At 36.2% G+C, this 17,011-nt stretch overlaps 1 protein-coding gene across 3 annotated transcripts in view; it reads left to right on the forward strand.

Moving 5' to 3' along the window:
- The window catches only part of KLHL2 (kelch like family member 2), a 57,084-nt gene extending 40,142 nt beyond the window's left edge, over positions 1-16,942 (forward strand). For 2 of the 3 annotated variants that reach the window (XM_039550809.1, XM_010401402.2), the window contains exons 6-15: positions 3,453-3,562; positions 4,821-4,937; positions 5,948-6,097; positions 7,617-7,734; positions 8,362-8,559; positions 9,303-9,404; positions 10,320-10,448; positions 14,748-14,888; positions 15,028-15,171; positions 15,825-16,942. In XM_039550809.1, coding sequence (XP_039406743.1) covers positions 3,453-3,562; positions 4,821-4,937; positions 5,948-6,097; positions 7,617-7,734; positions 8,362-8,559; positions 9,303-9,404; positions 10,320-10,448; positions 14,748-14,888; positions 15,028-15,171; positions 15,825-15,853 — 1,238 coding nt within the window. In that variant the 3' untranslated portion in view covers positions 15,854-16,942. The remainder of the gene's footprint in view (positions 1-3,452; positions 3,563-4,820; positions 4,938-5,947; positions 6,098-7,616; positions 7,735-8,361; positions 8,560-9,302; positions 9,405-10,319; positions 10,449-14,747; positions 14,889-15,027; positions 15,172-15,824) is intronic. The other variant, XM_039550810.1, reaches the window with a different exon arrangement.
- Positions 16,943-17,011: the final 69 nt, after the last annotated feature.

The raw sequence follows: 17,011 nt of genomic DNA on the forward strand, positions 1-17,011 counted from the left end.
GTTGTTGGACTAAACCGACAAAAGACATGAAACTCGATATATTTGGTTGTGATATTTTGTTTCACACATGAATGTATGTTCAATTACTGTCACGAAAAGATCTAGGGAATATGAGCAGGTTTTCCCTTTTTCCATCTGTAGATTCTGGCACTGGTAAGCTGTGGCAGTTTTTTTGCCATACACCTTAATGTGGCTTTGGGAAGATCTGTTCTGACTGTAGATACATAAATGAGTGAAAAAGTGTTTGTGAATTAATCCATAAAGGTTTAAAGCATAAAAGGTCCTGTGCAGGTTTCAGATGTAGTTTTCCTTCCTACGTAATTGAAAAATATAAAGTTAATGTTAATATCTGTCTGGCCAGACTGTGTGCCTTTTGGATAGAAGAGGTGTCAAGTGCTTTTTGCTGCCTGTGCATGTATAATCCATAGCTCCAGACTCATAACAACAAATACCAAAAAGTGGTACATTTACAGCTGCCATTTTCTTTCTATGCTCTCCATGCTGGCATTGTTTATTGTACTTATAGACATTTTGTTACTAGCCCCTTTCGTGTTGTTAAAGACTTTTTAGTTTATCCCATCCTACTGGCACAGGGCACACAAGGACAGCTCTTTAGCTATTCAGATAGAAACTGACTCAGTTGCAAAAATGTGAAAATCTGTTTTTCATATGCAATTGGAACAGATATTTTAGAAATGTCCTAAAATGGATTTTTTTTTTTTTTTTTTTTTAAGACAGAGTTTAGTCTTGATAATAAAGAAGTAGGACTCTACTTGCTTAGGAAGCGGGAATTTAGAAGCCAAGCCTCTGCAGCTCCTAAGCCAGCTTGCTTCCAGGCTGCCAGACTCAGGAGCCAGCTGGCTTCAATTTCTGGGTAAAGAGGCAAGAAATGGGGCAGGATTCCAGTACAAATTTGTCAAAGTTGCATACTGTGTGGAAAATTCTGATTTGGGAAAAAATAATTATTTTATTCTCTCATGGAAACTTCCATCTGGGTAGTTCTCTCTTTGCTTCTCTAAGAGATGTTCATAAAGAAAGGAGTATGTTCCCCAATGCAATAAATAAAAAACAAGATCATTTGAGATTTTACAGGGGACAGATGCATGAAATATTTAAACATTTAATCATATGTTTGATGTTAGTATCTCCAGATTATCAAAGCTTTCAGGATGTGAGCAGTAATATGAGATAATACAAATCCTGACCCAGAAGGCAAAAAAATCCGCACACCTCCAGTACTATTTTTCACCGTTATTGGGAAAAGAGGATCTAAGTGTGATTTCTTGAAATTTTAGTACTGAATCATGTTATTTCGAAGATGCTGATATCCTTCTTGCTAAAAGGATGCAAAAAGTTTGAATTTCATAAGCATAATTTTTATATAAAATGAAGCATTCTGTCTTCAACACTTGAACCAGCATTACATAAATTGCCCTTGGTGGATTTAATTGATTTTATATTTCCTTGTTCTTTTTCAGTTTTTAATTATTGTAAATAATCCATGTAGCTGTAATTGCAATTGGCTTTTTCCCAAATGTTATCTATCTATCAGTTACCATGGTCTCCTAGACAACAAGCGATCTGATTCTTACGAGACAAGTTATTTCATCTTACCTCCTTTTTGATGACTAAAATTTATGTAGAAATCTCCTCTAATTCTCTTTTGCCTGTAATTCGTTCACCTGAGGATCTGTAGCTATTGACTGAGTAGTTTGGTTTAGTGTTTCTCCTTTTTTCACTCCTCTTGACCATGTGCCTTGTTTTATGCTTTAAGAGGCTGGCATCCAGTAAAACAGTTTTTGTTCAAGTACTGTTTATTTTTTTGGATTCTCTTTTATCGTTTTCTTTCTAGCATGAAAACAGGAGACAGCCTCACATTCATTGTATTGCTTTGAAAATTCTCAACTTTTACCTCTCCTGGTTTAGAGGCTGGATCTCTTCCTACTTAGTGCATGATCTAAATCAACTTTTAAAAAGCAAGGCTGTTATATATGAGTCCATAAAATCAACCAGATATTTCTACTTTGTGAAATATATCCTGTTGGATGTGATCCACTGTTGCATCGTATTTCTCAAGGAGAGATGAACAATGCTTCAGAACCTCAGATTTGTTTGAGATGTGGATGTGTGTTGCTTCCCCTTTTTGCTTGCTTCTGAACTCAGCTTCTCAGTACGCTCAGGCATACTGGTTTGTGTCACCTGAAATTGGAGTTTATTGTAAAATGAATCTATACAAATTACCTTTCTCAATTGCTATTTGCAAACAATAAAACTCATCAGATACTTAGCTTGAGAAACTGCATACTTGTCTGAAAAGCAAACAGATACAAAAAGAATTGTAAAGAGTGGAAAAGTAATGGAGATGTTATAAAAATCAATAGTATTTCTTCTCATCCTTTCTTTCCCATTGCCTGAAGTACTGCAGAAAATACTACCTGTCCATGATAAGAGAGTGCTGCAGAATTAGAGGGACTTGTACTGATGATGATTGCATCTGAAAAAGCTGTTGTACCCTGCGAAGTTGAAAGATTAGACTTCTTGAGCTTAGGCATTCAGCATTCTTTTTTTTAAACAGCTTAGACAAGTTTCTCAAGTCTGGAGTCTTAGTTATAGTAGTACTAGTAGAGTGATAGAAAAGGCTATAAAATGTTCTTTCGTTTGAGTACATTTGCTGGCCTCTTTTTAATTTATTCTAATTTTGAGAGAACTCCTAAGTTCTTAATAACAGTTGTCCCTTCTAACCTCTGTTAAGAATAGCAGAAGAAGGGGAAAAATAATTTAACTGAATGCTTTTTAAAAAAGAATGCCATAAAAAGCAATTTTAAGGAAGGGAGGGGGCAACTGGATAACTGAATGGCGACTTGGAAACATTAAATTTTTTCAGTTTTATTTAAGTTGAGGTTTAAAAAAAATTAGGAAAAATTACATACCTTCTGCACGTTGTAGAGATTGCAATATGCAGTATTTTTATGACCTTGGAGAGGCTCTGAGAGATGCAATAGGACTTGTTTGACATTGCTGGTTGGCTCTAAAGAATCAACCACTGTTCATGTCAAACTACAAGTTTAAAACATGCTTGTCAACAACATACAGAGTATACAGACTCTGGGGTCTTTTTTCTGTATTTTTGTGTACGAATTTAGCAAAATGAGACACAGGTAATTCTCAAGGACAAGTACTGAGATGAAGCAAGCATCTGAAAATTGCTACAATAGTTTTAGTATAATGTGTTTTAATATTTCAGTTAAAGAATCTTTAAATAGAAAAGCTGTTTGTGAGACCAAGCTTTAACCTATAGAAGAGATTTTAAGTCAGTGTATTGCTTCTAGATAGGGTAAAATAGCATGCATATTGAATCCTTTTCCTCTGTTTTCCCCTGCTGCTTTAATGCTTGTTATACCCCTGGATATGTGTCACACTCTATGTTAGCATATTTCTTTTCCTCCAAACAGAACAGCACTTTTCCGATGTTGTACTTAGTGAAGAATACCTCAATCTTGGTGTAGAGCAGGTGTGCAGTCTTATATCCAGTGACAAACTCACAATTCCCTCAGAGGAGAAGGTAAGACAATCTGTATCCCATTATTCTTTTTATCCTATTATGTGAAAGAGCGAGCTTACTCATACTGATCTTGTACACGTTTTTTGGATGTGTTACGTGTTTCTGTAGCGAAATTAGGCAGGTATTATGCTCAAGTTTAAAGGACTTTTCCCAAAAGCTTGTCAGTCTGATGTTGAAAATTAGTCTCAACTGTATTAAATCACATTACCCTTTGGGAAAAAAAAAAACCCAAGAACCAAAAGCACATTAAATGGAAATTCCTTCTCATCTTCAAGCAGAACAGCCAGAACACATGCTGAGTCACATCCACAGGAGTTTGGTTTACCAAGGGATAAATAACTCAAAGTTTGAAGAGCAATTATATGCCATTTACTAACTTTAGCATCAGCAGTCCCACAAAGGTATTAAACCTCTGTATGTATATGTGAGCTGTTTAGCCTAACTGAACAAGTGTGGGTTGCAGAGATGGCTAGGTAGCTTGGTATTACCTAACTGGAGTTTAATGTGTGTTGGCTCACCTTTAGCCTAGATCTCAATTTTTTAAAGCCGTTTCTGAAATACTGTATTCTTCAGTGAGCCCAGGGTATCTCTGTAAACCTCTAATGGTTTTCAGGTTGTGGATGTATTCATTTTGAGCTTTTTAAAAGCTTTTTAGAGCCTTATTGAAACTTTGAATCTAAGAACTATCTGCTTAAACAGCAACTAGCAAAGCTATGCTTTTGTTCCTGTAATACCCTGAAGGTCTGGATCTATCACTTAGATACACATGATGCTGCTTTTGTGGAGTATAATTAAGGCTTTAATGCTCTAGTGAATGATGAGCTACTGTGCAATGGAGGCAAAACCAGGCTTGGGATCACTTCTCCTAGTAAGACTCAGTGATAAGTCATTTGAATGGTGATGTGGCAGGTCAATTTTCCAAGAAAGGAAGAAAAATATGAAGACTGTAATAGTGCTGCTGCTGCGTTGTTTGTTTGCCTGGTTTTCAGTATCTCTGAAGTCACTGTGTGCATTTTGTCAATGTAGCACAGGTATCCTTGAAGCACCAGTAGAGGAGTAGATACAAAAAGAGACCAGATAATGCACCTTCATAATTTTGTAATTGATAAATATGGAAATACTGGGAGCTGTAACTGCTGTCATCTGTTCTTAACGTTAGGAGTTTTAGTATAAGCAAAACTATTTTTGGAGGCACACTGATGTTTTCATGCTTATGAATTTGTAAGTCAAGAAACTTGATTTGTTTGTTTTCTGGAAGGTATTTGAAGCAGTGATAGCCTGGGTAAACCATGACAAAGATGTAAGGCAGGAGTTAATGGCACGTCTGATGGAGCATGTTCGGCTGCCTTTGCTTTCCCGGGAGTATTTAGTTCAGGTAAGCAAAAAGGAATACTAGTTATTCTGCATGTGAACGTTTCTGTTCATTATTTTAATGCCAGATAGATAATTTTAAATTTAAACAACAGTGTCGATGTAGTATGTTAGTGATAGGAAAAGTAAACAAACAGCCACTACCACATACTCATGTGCATATACACACAGTGAGGTGAGGGATTGCCACACAGAGGATGACTTACATAAGTAATTTATCTATTTGGCTGACTGCATGTTATACCACCCTAGGAATCTGAACAATGTAATTCACTGAGATCAGGTTAGGTTTCATTTGTAATGCGATCTTTGATAAAGGATTTGTTCTCATAAGTGAATTTTCAACTTCAGAATTATATCTGGTTTTTAAGCTGATTAGGAATTAATGACAAAGGAACCATTCTTTTACCTGGTTCAGATAAAATACATTTTTTCAAATTTTAGAAGCTCATTTGGATATTTTGGTGTCAGGTCAAATATTTAAGATTGGCAATATGAGTTCAGTATTAAGATTGGTTAGTAGGTATAATAGTATGTTGGTAGGTGTTTATTTTAAAAATTCTGGTTTTGTGATACAAATCTCCACTTTGTGTGGGTTGTTTTGGGTATGATTTAGGCCTGTTTTGCCATTGTGTTCTGTTGTGGTTTCTACTGTTGTGGGCTGGCTTACTAGTTGTTTAAATTATTCTCCACTAAAAGTGTTCTGTACTGTCTGTATTTTAAAAATCAAGAAACGTGCCCAGTTGTAAGAAGAGTGTTTTACCTTGCCTATCACTGTTTCTTCCACTTGCTAATTAACAATCAGCATCTTCTGATTTCTTTTTTTTTTTTAGTAACTGCACATTTCCAACACAAATTCGTGTCCTACTGGTTAAATTATAGTCTAAAAAGTTAGATTACTCTGCATTTGAGTGATAGATCATAGGCTTTATTGCACTTTGGATTGTGATTTCTGTTTTACTTCCTTAACATGCTCAGACCTTTTTAAATTAATAAACCTTGTTCTATAAATAGAGAGTGGAAGAGGAAATACTGGTTAAGAACAGCAGTGCTTGTAAAGATTACCTCATTGAAGCTATGAAGTATCACTTGCTACCAACTGAGCAACGAGCATTGATGAAAAGCACGCGAACAAAATTGAGAACACCTGCTAGCCTTCCAAAAGTAAGACCCTTATTTTTCCAAAATATTTACGATTTCAAACTTCATTTTAAAAGCTTTCATGAGAGTAGGACTGTCTCTTGGGGTATTCCTGTAAAAGATTTGTACAAGAATTATTTATCATAAAAATGTAACAAGTGATTACCTTTACACTCCATACTACTTATGATATAGATTTTTTAGCCTCCCACCTACACAGAGCATCACCATTACCTGCCCTCCCAGAAAACATTTTTTAATAAGTGCTTCAGCTTTTGAGAAATATACAATTATGGAGAAGTAAGCCTGTTGGAAAAATAAAACAACAAACCCAACAAAAATACCCCAAACCAAAACACAGAATGACTGAAGCTTCTGCAATGAGACTTTTTATTCAATCTTTAGTTCATTTTAGCAAAAAACAAACATTAGATACTTTCTTCTTTGCAATGAAGTAAAGAAGTTTTCTCATAGTACTGTTGTGACAACTGCAGTAATGGAATAGGAGATTCAATTCAGCAGATTTAGCACATTTTTCTTGGAAGAACAAGATAAGACTATTATGGGATGGATGGTCACAGTTCCATTACACATCATAGACATTGAATTCTTACATCTAAGATCACAGTAGGATGTGAAGATACAGATCCCTCTTTTGTAGGAGCTTTACTGAGTGTGCCAGTTTGGCCAAATTTAGAGAGATATCCTCTGAGAGAAGGCACAACCACCCCTCCCCCACCAGGTTCGGGAAAAAATAAATTTTCCTCAAAGGAAAGTGAAAGAGATAAAAGCTATTTATTTAACAAACACACAGGAAAGGAAAATAATGCTAAATAATAAAATCTTTCCCTGTGGAGGAAAAAACTGGGAAAGTGTTAGAGTCCTCCCTTTTGGAGCTGGGGCTTGGCCCAGGATCAGGCCCTCTGTGCTCAGTGGAAAGTCCTCCTGATGTGCTCTGATACTGAAGCAGTCCAGCAGAAAAGGGAGAAAATCTGAAATTTCAGGGAAGGAAAAAACATTCAACTCTCAGTCTCTCTCCGGAGAAAAAGCAGCTGAACCACTGGCCAAAAACTGACCTGGGAGCAGCAAGCCGGGTGCTTCCTCCCTCCCCTGCCGCAGCTGGGAAAAATGTGTGACCTTGAACAAGCTGCAAACTGCTTTGAAAAAGTTTTGCTCAGTTTTTCCTTCCCCCTCTCAGGCTCAGTTTAGAGGCATAGAAAGGCACAAGAATTAATTCTGGGCATAGGGCAGCGATACGGGATACACATCATAAAGTCACCCCAAGACACTGAGATGCTAATTGCTACCTGCTTTTCTACCCATGGTATTTCCTCTGGACAAAATAACTAGGAATTAAATTTATTTTAAAAAATACCTAACAACTAATTTTGCCTGGTTCACAAGACTCCAGTTTCTAATTTAGGAGAGCCATCCTTTAAATATTTCTTGTACAGAAGCTTGCTTTATTTTTTAACACTTCTTTGAACTTTCAGGTGCTCTCATATGTGCAAATAACTAACAATTATTCTTATCTCCCTGTTAGTTGATGATGGTAGTTGGGGGACAGGCACCAAAGGCAATTCGCAGTGTTGAATGCTATGATTTTAAAGAAGAACGCTGGCATCAGGTAGCTGAATTGCCTTCCAGAAGATGTAGGGCAGGTAAGGATGTCTAATTTTTTTGTTGTGGTTGGTAATACTTCAGAATTTAGGCTTCTGTATAAAGCATTGTATGTTCTTTGGAACAGTACTTGAGATATTTATCTGAGAAGGGCTAAACCTTGCCTTCACTGATCATATGAATTACTTGCTAATGTGGAATGATACAACTTTGATAAGTTGTGCTTAATTTCTGCTTCAGTTTGTAATCTGTAGGATAAACTGCTTTATTACCTCCCACAGAAACAAGGGGTAAATAAATTTAAATATTAATGCATTGTAATTTTGCTATTAAAATACCCTAGTATTATTAAATGAAATAATGTGAAGAAGTGATCATCCACTATTAAAAACATGAAAATGTGATCTTAAAGCAGCTGAGCGATTTAAGCAAGAAGAAATTCAGCAAGCATGGTATTCAGAAATGTGCACTGTTGGAAACAAAAAGTGTCAGAAATACTAGGGCTTAATCTGAATGAAGTGTGGTTCTAGGAGACTGTCAAAAGCACGACAAGTGTAGTGAGTACTGTAATTTGTGTCAAGTGTCTGCATACTTAGGACAGTACAGAATACAGTGAATAGGCAGAGAGACTGAAGCACTCGTCTTTCCTCCCCATTTCCCTGCTCTAGGAATGGTTTACATGGGAGGCATGGTTTATGCTGTTGGTGGTTTCAATGGCTCTTTGAGAGTTCGTACCGTCGATTCCTATGATCCAGTGAAAGACCAGTGGACAAGTGTTGCTAACATGCAGGACAGGAGGAGCACCCTGGGAGCAGCTGTATTAAATGGCCTCCTTTACGCTGTGGGAGGGTTTGATGGGAGTACAGGTATGTTTGCCTTAGGCATTTCTGAATGGTTTTTAACATAACTGTATCAAATTTTAATGTCTCTTTTTGCTGGTACTTGTGGTGAAACCGAGCATGAGGGTAGCCTGGCATCTTGTGATGTGGAATGTGCTTAAGTGGTCACATCCCCCTTCCTGAAAAACGCACTGTTTGCTCCTAAGAGTTCAGGCTTAATGACTAGTGAACTTCTGCCAAGTTCTGTTCCAGTATTCCTTCTATAGTCAGAGTCCTTAACTTGTGGAAGATCTGAGAGAAAAATGATCTCTGTTTTGTCCTGTTTGCATACAAAATTTATTTCTGCATTTTCAGGTGTAAATATGATTATAAACAGCTTTTTCTGACCTGTGAGAAGGCTTTAGACATACACTGTTCATTCTCTACTTAGATGCATTAAACAATTTGTGCAGAAGTGATCCTTTTGCTGAGTAACTATTATAGAAGCATATATAGGAGAAAGTGTGTGACTTCATTAAAAAGAAAGGAAAAAATCCAGGGAAGAATTTTTCACAGTTCCACAAAAGTTTTCAGTAATTTTCCCATTTTCAGACACAAAGAATGGCTTGACTGTAATTACTTATCTCTAGGACATCAGTTGTGCTTTTTGTTCAGTAATTAACAGTCCTTAAAATGAAATAATTTGAATTTTCAGATATGAAGAGTTCCCTGAAAGCTAGGCAGTACGTTGCACCCAGATTTATAGGGAAAATGTTATATTGTCATCATAGGTTTGTCATCAGTCGAAGTTTACAACTTGAAGACTAACGAGTGGTTTCATGTAGCTCCAATGAACACAAGAAGAAGTAGTGTTGGCGTAGGTGTTGTTGGAGGTAAGTTGACAAATGATATTAAAAAGAATGGTGGGAAATGCAATCATTTACCCTACTAGTTTTTCTTACTTTTGAAAACATACTTCAGATTTATGTTTTTGCTCAACCTTGTAATTCAAATGGTATGAAAAATATGTAATCATTCTACTTGAGTTTCACCAGTTTTTAGCATAGTAGTTTTAAATTTTTTTTCAGAGCTTCAGCTATGCCTGAGGCCAGCTGAGGAAAAGCTCGCTAAGCTCTAGGTTACATATGTCAGCAAAGTCAGAGAGCTGACGTGATGACCTTATCGTTTGGTCTTTAGTGATGTAGCACTGCTGTATTGTCAGCTCTCTTATCTGTGGCTGACTTTGCTGCCTGCACGCTGGGGACAATCCCAAGGGCAGTGCCAGGAAAACTGCTGACTTTCCAGTCAGCTTGGTGGTCAATAGCCTGGATGTCACTTGCACAATGAAGGCCTGGCCTGGCTCCTGGGTCTTAAAACAGTTTTAGGTGTGTATGTGTTTTAACTGCATAGGAACCACTGCTGTTTGTAATCTGAAAATGCAGACTGTACAAGTGATTTTCATCTAAATTTATGATATTTCTAGGAAGCCTATTTGTGAGCTTCCAGTATTGAACATACTTGAATTAGCTTGCTTTTGAACAATGCTTAATTAAAAAGCTTACCTCTGTATTTCAGCTAGGCAATTTAAAATATTTTGACTCCCATTGTTGTTGGTTACTGGGTGCCTTTACATCCTAAAAATGACAACAGCTTGTGGCATGCTAACCTAAACAGTTTTATAGAAACTCAGTAAGTGATTGACTGGTGCTGATTAGTAGCTAATCAGAGAGCGATGCCTTCCTCTTTGCCTGTGTGCCAGTCCCTGTGGGTGCATGAGCAGCTGGCAGGCTCCTTTGGTTCCCCCCCAGGTAAGCTGTATGCTGTTGGTGGCTACGACGGAGCGTCACGGCAGTGCCTTAGTTCAGTAGAATGCTATGATGCCAATTCCAATGAGTGGAGCTATGTCGCAGAAATGAGCACTAGGCGGAGTGGGGCAGGTGAGTGCACAAGGAGCAGCTGTCCTTGTAAAGATGAAAATGCATGGGTTTAAAATGTATCTAAAAATATAAAAGGTAAGCTAAAGTCTGAATCTAATGGGATGTGCTAGTCCTAAATGGCTGATACACAGTAGGTTATAAAAACAAAACGGTTCTACAGAATAAGATTCGGTCTGTTCATAGTAAATATCTCTCTTTGTTTTTTCATACTTTTGTATTTCTCCTCTTCCCACAACTTCTGATGGTTTTTAACATAGACTAACACTCATGGATTGTAATAATCACGATCACCTCAATTCTGAAGTATCAAAATCTATACAGCAAGGATGAAAAAATGTCTTTTCTACAAAGATCTCTTTGCCAGTGAGAGCTGATTATTCTAACAGCATTTTCAGGTTGACTTTACTTGTGAACTCTGACTAGGTTTCCACCTCTTTGGAGGACTTGTTCTGCATTCTAATTCACTGCAGGAAATTTTGTCCTTGTTCATTCTTAAGTTTGTATTACTGGTTTCATCCTATTAGTTCTACTTATGTACCCTTTATTTCACCTTCAGTATTTCTTCTCATCACCTGGTGTTTACATCCTCTGTACATGTACAGTCTACTACATGTTACTTCCTTTTCATTTAGGCAAGGTATATCCATTTATTTTTGTATAATCTTAAAAATCCCTTCTTTTTATTTTTGTGGATTTCTTTTTGCCTTCTTGCAATTCTGAGTATGTATATTTCTCTTTAAAGACATCTTTAAAAGTGCCTGTGGTATTCCACTTTTGTTTAATGAAATGATGCTTCCACAGCTCCAAATTGACTTTAGCATTTTCATTATCTATTTATATTATGGACTTGAATCTCATTTACTGTTCACTGTCCTCTATTTGTCTTTTGGTATTTCAGGTTTTTTCAACTTGCAGAAGTTGTTTTATTTCTCTAGATGCGTTCCCATGGACTTTTTCAAGTCAAATTCCATGATATTATTTTCTACATTTATTTTTTTAGTAGTTAAGTCACTTTTTTGCCAAGTACTTAATGGTGGTTTTTAGCAACACCCTTCAAATATTTACTGGTGATTGCATTAATGCTTCATAATGGGAAGAGATATTGCTACAAATCTGTATGGACTTCTAGTATGCTCAGTATATGATTAGTACTTATCCCAATTTTTCATCTTACCTTCCATTATTCTTTGTTAACTCTGAACAGTTTTTACCTGTATAATGATGTTTAAATTAGGTTCAAATAATTGCAAAAGAAATCTATCAAAGTACTAAATTCATTACTAAAATTAAGATAGTCTGTTACACTTCCATCATATCCTTACAAAATCAGCAAGCTGATAACTCTTATTACTAAAAGTCATGTTTCAGTTGTGTTTCTACACTAAAATTGATATTAATGAAGGAAACACAATACACTGTACCTCAAGAAAACAGAGTTGTCTTGTGAAACTTCTAGTAACTCAGTCTGTGCTTCTTGGAAGTAAATTCTGGATTAAAAACTGGACAGAGTTGCAGTAAGGGTACTGGAAAATATTCCTGTCTAATATTGACAAGTTTTGAGAAAAATATTTATATAAAATGGGCAAGTTACAAGGATCATTACAAAGACAAATAGTGTTGGTGGGTTGTAACAAAGTTTCATTTTGCAGTCTGCCTGCACACACATTTTGTTTCAGCATTTGGGGTTTATTTTTTGATGCTCTTTTTTTGCAAATGGTTGTTGTGCTTGTAGCCTATTTATACAGTAGATGTTTTCAGATTTTTTTTAAATGTTGAATTTCTTCTACAACTCTGAAATTTAGTTCCTTAAATATACTAACTACTGGGATCTTCCTGCCCCTCTCCTCTTTTCCCTTGTCCCTGTGTTTGCTTACTCAACTGTGTTCTGCATTTTACCTTGTCCACTGATAAAAAAAATGGAGAGGAAAACTAAATGTAGACAGTTATTCCAGATTCATATAATTGAGTAAAATCATCAGCATTGTTCTGTGCCACTCAGTGTATTTACGTGAAAGATTATATTTTTGCATGGCAGAGGAGTGGGTGGTAATGTGAAAATTGTGACTGTTGATTGAGCTTGGCTGTAGAGGCCAAATAGCCAAACCCACCAGAACTGTTTGGACTGGCAATCAGTCCTGGTGGTGTTATGGGGGCTAACTAAAGAGAATTTTATTCCTGTATTAAACTTTTGGATGTCTGGTCATCTCAAGGAACTTAAGCTCATCTCTTCTGTTCCTACTGCTTCAGCTTCACTCAAAAGCAACTTTTCAGAGGTTAACCCTCAGTTACTCTTCTTTAGTACCCACTGCTTCTCAGTTGATCAATACAGGGACAGATCTGTTTCCAGCAACATATTGGGAGGAGGAACTTCAGATCCAGATATAGGCCATTTGGGAGGGCTGAGAGATATAAGACAGGGTCCTGAAAAATGGGCAGGGAAGAAAAATAACAAAGAAAGGAGAACTCAGAAGACGGCAACAAGAGGATACAGACGGAAGGAGCAAGAAATAAGGTAGGACCTGGAAACTGGGTGTGGGATTAAGGGAAAATGAAGCACCATGGAGGAATGGAGGACATTATTAAAAATAAGGAGCTATGAAAGAAAAAAGTGGCAATGTGGCAGAGGGAAAACTCTACACACAGAATAGGAAGGCCAGTAACTATTGAAAGCATGGGTGGGGGGATTTATATCACATCACATCACATCACATATTTAAACTGAAAATCATAGCCCTCCTTCTAGCTCTGTAATGTTTAATTCTACAGAAGATGAATGTTTTACTATCCTATCTAATAAAGTGTGATCAGGGTGGGAGAAAGAAAAGTTGTCATACTGTGCTGTGGCATGATAGCTAGAAATAATAGCAATAAAAGAGGAATTAAATTAACTGGTAAGGATATGGGAAAATGTTAATAGTGAATATCACTGATAAAGCACTAAATAGCATGATTTATAAGAGTGTCCTATCGAGAAGCTATTTTTCAGATTTACAGTACCAATTAGCTTCCATGTTTCCTTCCTCTCTTCCTTTAATTATTAAAATCAGTCTCTTTAATAAGAAAATTTAGTCATTTCAGCAGGAGTAATTTCTCTCCACATATAGGAATGACTCTTAAATACAAAATTAGTGTTATGTTTTCAAAGATATTTCAGCTGGTTATTAAAGTCTCGGGGTTCTCTTCTTTTCTTTTTTTTTTCTTTTTTTTTTCAACCTCCAATATTTTTTTTTCTTTGAGGGACTTACCTGATTTTTTGCATTCATATCTGTTGTTTCCCTTTAAAAAAGATTTTAAGTGGTTCCCTTTCCATGGAATCCTTTATGAGCTGTATTTGCAAACCTGTATCTTTGCTTTGAGTTTCATAGTCTTAAATGTGGCATTTATTAGATTTCCCAGTATACTTTCATAGAAGTGCTTTTTAAGTTGTCTTTATGGTCCATCACTCAGAAGTTTTAATGCAAAAAAACCCCCATGTTTCTCAAATTCATTGTTTGGGTTCTAATAATGCATTATAAAGGGAGAAATAAATAAAGAGGCCTTTCTTTCGCTTCCCCCATTTCCATCTTTCCAGTATGTGCAGTCCAAATAGCAAATAGATAGAAGTAGCTTTACTCGCTCCTTCATTCCAAGCTCACAGATTGATAAGCTTTTGTTGTAAAGTAAAGGAGACCTTAGGATTAAAGGACACCCTTTAATATCCTTTTGGATATTTTGATAACTGAAGCTTGGTTCAAAGACGCTTGGTGTTCTTCAAATCCCAGAGAAGGTACTCGCTCTCAACTGTTTACTTCTGTTCCATCTATCTGTTTACAAGGTATTCCAACACTTCAGTGGAAATATCCCTATTGTATAATGTCTATCCATTCAGCTTTTATCCTCTGTACTGCACAGTTTTTACTTTCTAAAAATTCACTTACACTTTATCATCTTGTCAGATTTCTGTTATGCTGGCTGAGCACATTGTCTCATTTACTGTCACTTCTAATTAGTCCTAAATTTCTACAAGCCTCATTTTCCTGCACGTCATTTTTCATCCAAAATTTTCTAAATCTTCTGTTGCAGAACAGCTCTGGTCTTTGTATGCTGCAGTATGGTAGATGGGCACGCAAGGCATTTTATCAGTGTCTTGCTGTAGTTACTGTCTCTTTGCTTTAATGCATCCTGACCCAGATGTTTTCTGAAATAGTTTCCAACATTGACTTAATGAAGGATTTATGTTAGCTGACATATTTGTTGTTTCTCCTTTGCATCATTCAAATAATTCTATGGTTAATTCTGAATATTTTCATATGTTTGCAGGTGTTGGTGTGTTAAACAATTTATTGTATGCAGTAGGTGGTCATGATGGTCCTTTGGTAAGGAAAAGTGTTGAAGTGTTTGACCCCATTGCCAGTACCTGGAAGCAGGTTGCAGACATGAACATGTGCAGAAGGAATGCAGGTATGTGCAACAACGACTAGAACTGTGCCAATGTCATTTGTGAATGGCATGTACCTGGATTTTTTCTGCTTTCATAAAAAACATGCTTTTGGGCAGTGTCTAAGTCTAATTTTCATACTGGTTTCCTGCACTTTTTTAGGTGTTTGTGCTGTAAATGGTCTCTTGTATGTAGTTGGAGGAGATGACGGTTCCTGTAATTTATCAACAGTGGAATATTATAATCCAACAACTGATAAATGGACGGTTGTGTCATCTTGTATGAGTACAGGAAGGAGCTATGCAGGTAAGGCATACAGATATTTCTAATAGACTTTTTAAAGTATACCATTTGACAAAGCGTCCAAAGAGAGTATTTTCATAGGTAAAACCTGAGATAATAAAATGGGTAGGAAGAATCTGATGGTACATTTCGAATGATGGCTTCAAATAATTATTCACTACAAGGAAAAAAGAAAATGGATTAAAGTGTACTCAAGAGTGATTTAGCACATAAGTGGTGAGTCAGAAAGATGATTCTGGTATGACCAGTTTCTTTAACAAGAAATTTGTGTCTCAGTCTAAGGTGTCCAATTCTGAAATTCTTTGGGATTTGATATTTAGAAAATGAGCTGTTTTCAGGAATCTTTTCCTTTGATAATTGCAGTTTTTCAAATGAGTTATTTAATGACTGTTTAGTGAATGTTAAGTATATATTTCACTGATGGCAAAATTAAACTTGATTAGTGGCAGGTTTTTTCAAGTCACAGAAACTTTCAGAACTTCGCACTGATTCAGACAGCTTTGTGTCAAAGAGAAATTAGGGGAAAATAAGTACATTGATGCTGGTGCACAGTTAAATGCTGATTGCAATGTATCATATTAAAATTTTATGTATTTTTTTCCTTGATAAAAAAAATACTGCCTAAATATTTATGCCTTTTTTTCCTCTCCCTCTAGGTGTTACAGTTATTGACAAACCATTATGATCAGTAAAGGGATTTTCAACTTGATTATGCACTAGAAGCAGTCTTCAACAAGTGTATTTGAAGTGACTGAGTATCTAAGCACTTCTCTACTTGTAGCTGCACCTTGAGTCACAGTGGAAGATGTGACTGTCTACAATTACAGATGACAGATGATGAAGATTACTCTAGGTAGAAGCAATGTGTAGGATTATTCTGCAGTTGAGCAGAAGCTGATTGAACTCTTGAAGTCTGGTGGACCATTTTTTTTTATTGCAAGGTCTTCAGAAAAAACCCCAACACTTTCATAAGGACCGACTTCTGTCAGTAATGACTGAGAAACGGATTGTGAGTGAAGAATGGTGTGTATTCTGGTGAAAGTAAATTTTTGTCTTATTTTTTCCAGAGACTAATAAATATATTTAAGGAAATGAACTGTCAGTCTTCATAGTAGGTATTGAATCCCACCTCAGTAATTCAAGCTGGCATGGGGTAAATTTGTTTCCTTTTATAAAACTTTTGTTACATAACTATACTACGTGCATATGTTTGTGTGAGCATAAGTTGCTCTCTATTGAAACTCTTCAAAACCTGATTTTACTATTTATAATTTGGCACAGTACTTTGAATATGTCAGTACTATGTTGTAAAACAGAGATGTATTTTTTGATATGTAACAATGCTTAACACTAATTCCCGCTGAAGGAGATCAGAGACGGTATAACACTTCTTGAGCAGGTGTAATTTCAATATCTTTTTAATAAAAATGTTGTCTGTACTTACGGGGGTTTTTTTTCCTGTTCAATTTTGGTCACATTTAGATGTTACTTCTTTTTTACCTTTTTATCCAAAAGGTGATTTGGCATGACAATAACTGAAAATTTATAGTGAATGTATGCAATTGCGTTGAACTTGCATGGTACAAAGGCCTATTTATGCGTGTAACCTCAGCTTCTATTAGCCAATATCTGAATATACTGTATGTGGCCATGCTTATAAAGCAGCACATTTTTATTTGTTCTTGGATGGCCTCCTTTTAACATGACCAAAGTTACTGTCATATTTGAGACATTTTCTTCAAATAAAAGTTTGTACATTGTTTCCTAATGCCAACAGGTCGCTTAAAACTTGTTTTTCTCAATACGAGTCTCAAACCAAGTAATCTTGACATCAGTGAAATAA

Source organism: Corvus cornix, chromosome 4, assembly GCF_000738735.6.
Source record: "Corvus cornix cornix isolate S_Up_H32 chromosome 4, ASM73873v5, whole genome shotgun sequence".
Classification (NCBI taxonomy): domain Eukaryota; kingdom Metazoa; phylum Chordata; class Aves; order Passeriformes; family Corvidae; genus Corvus; species Corvus cornix.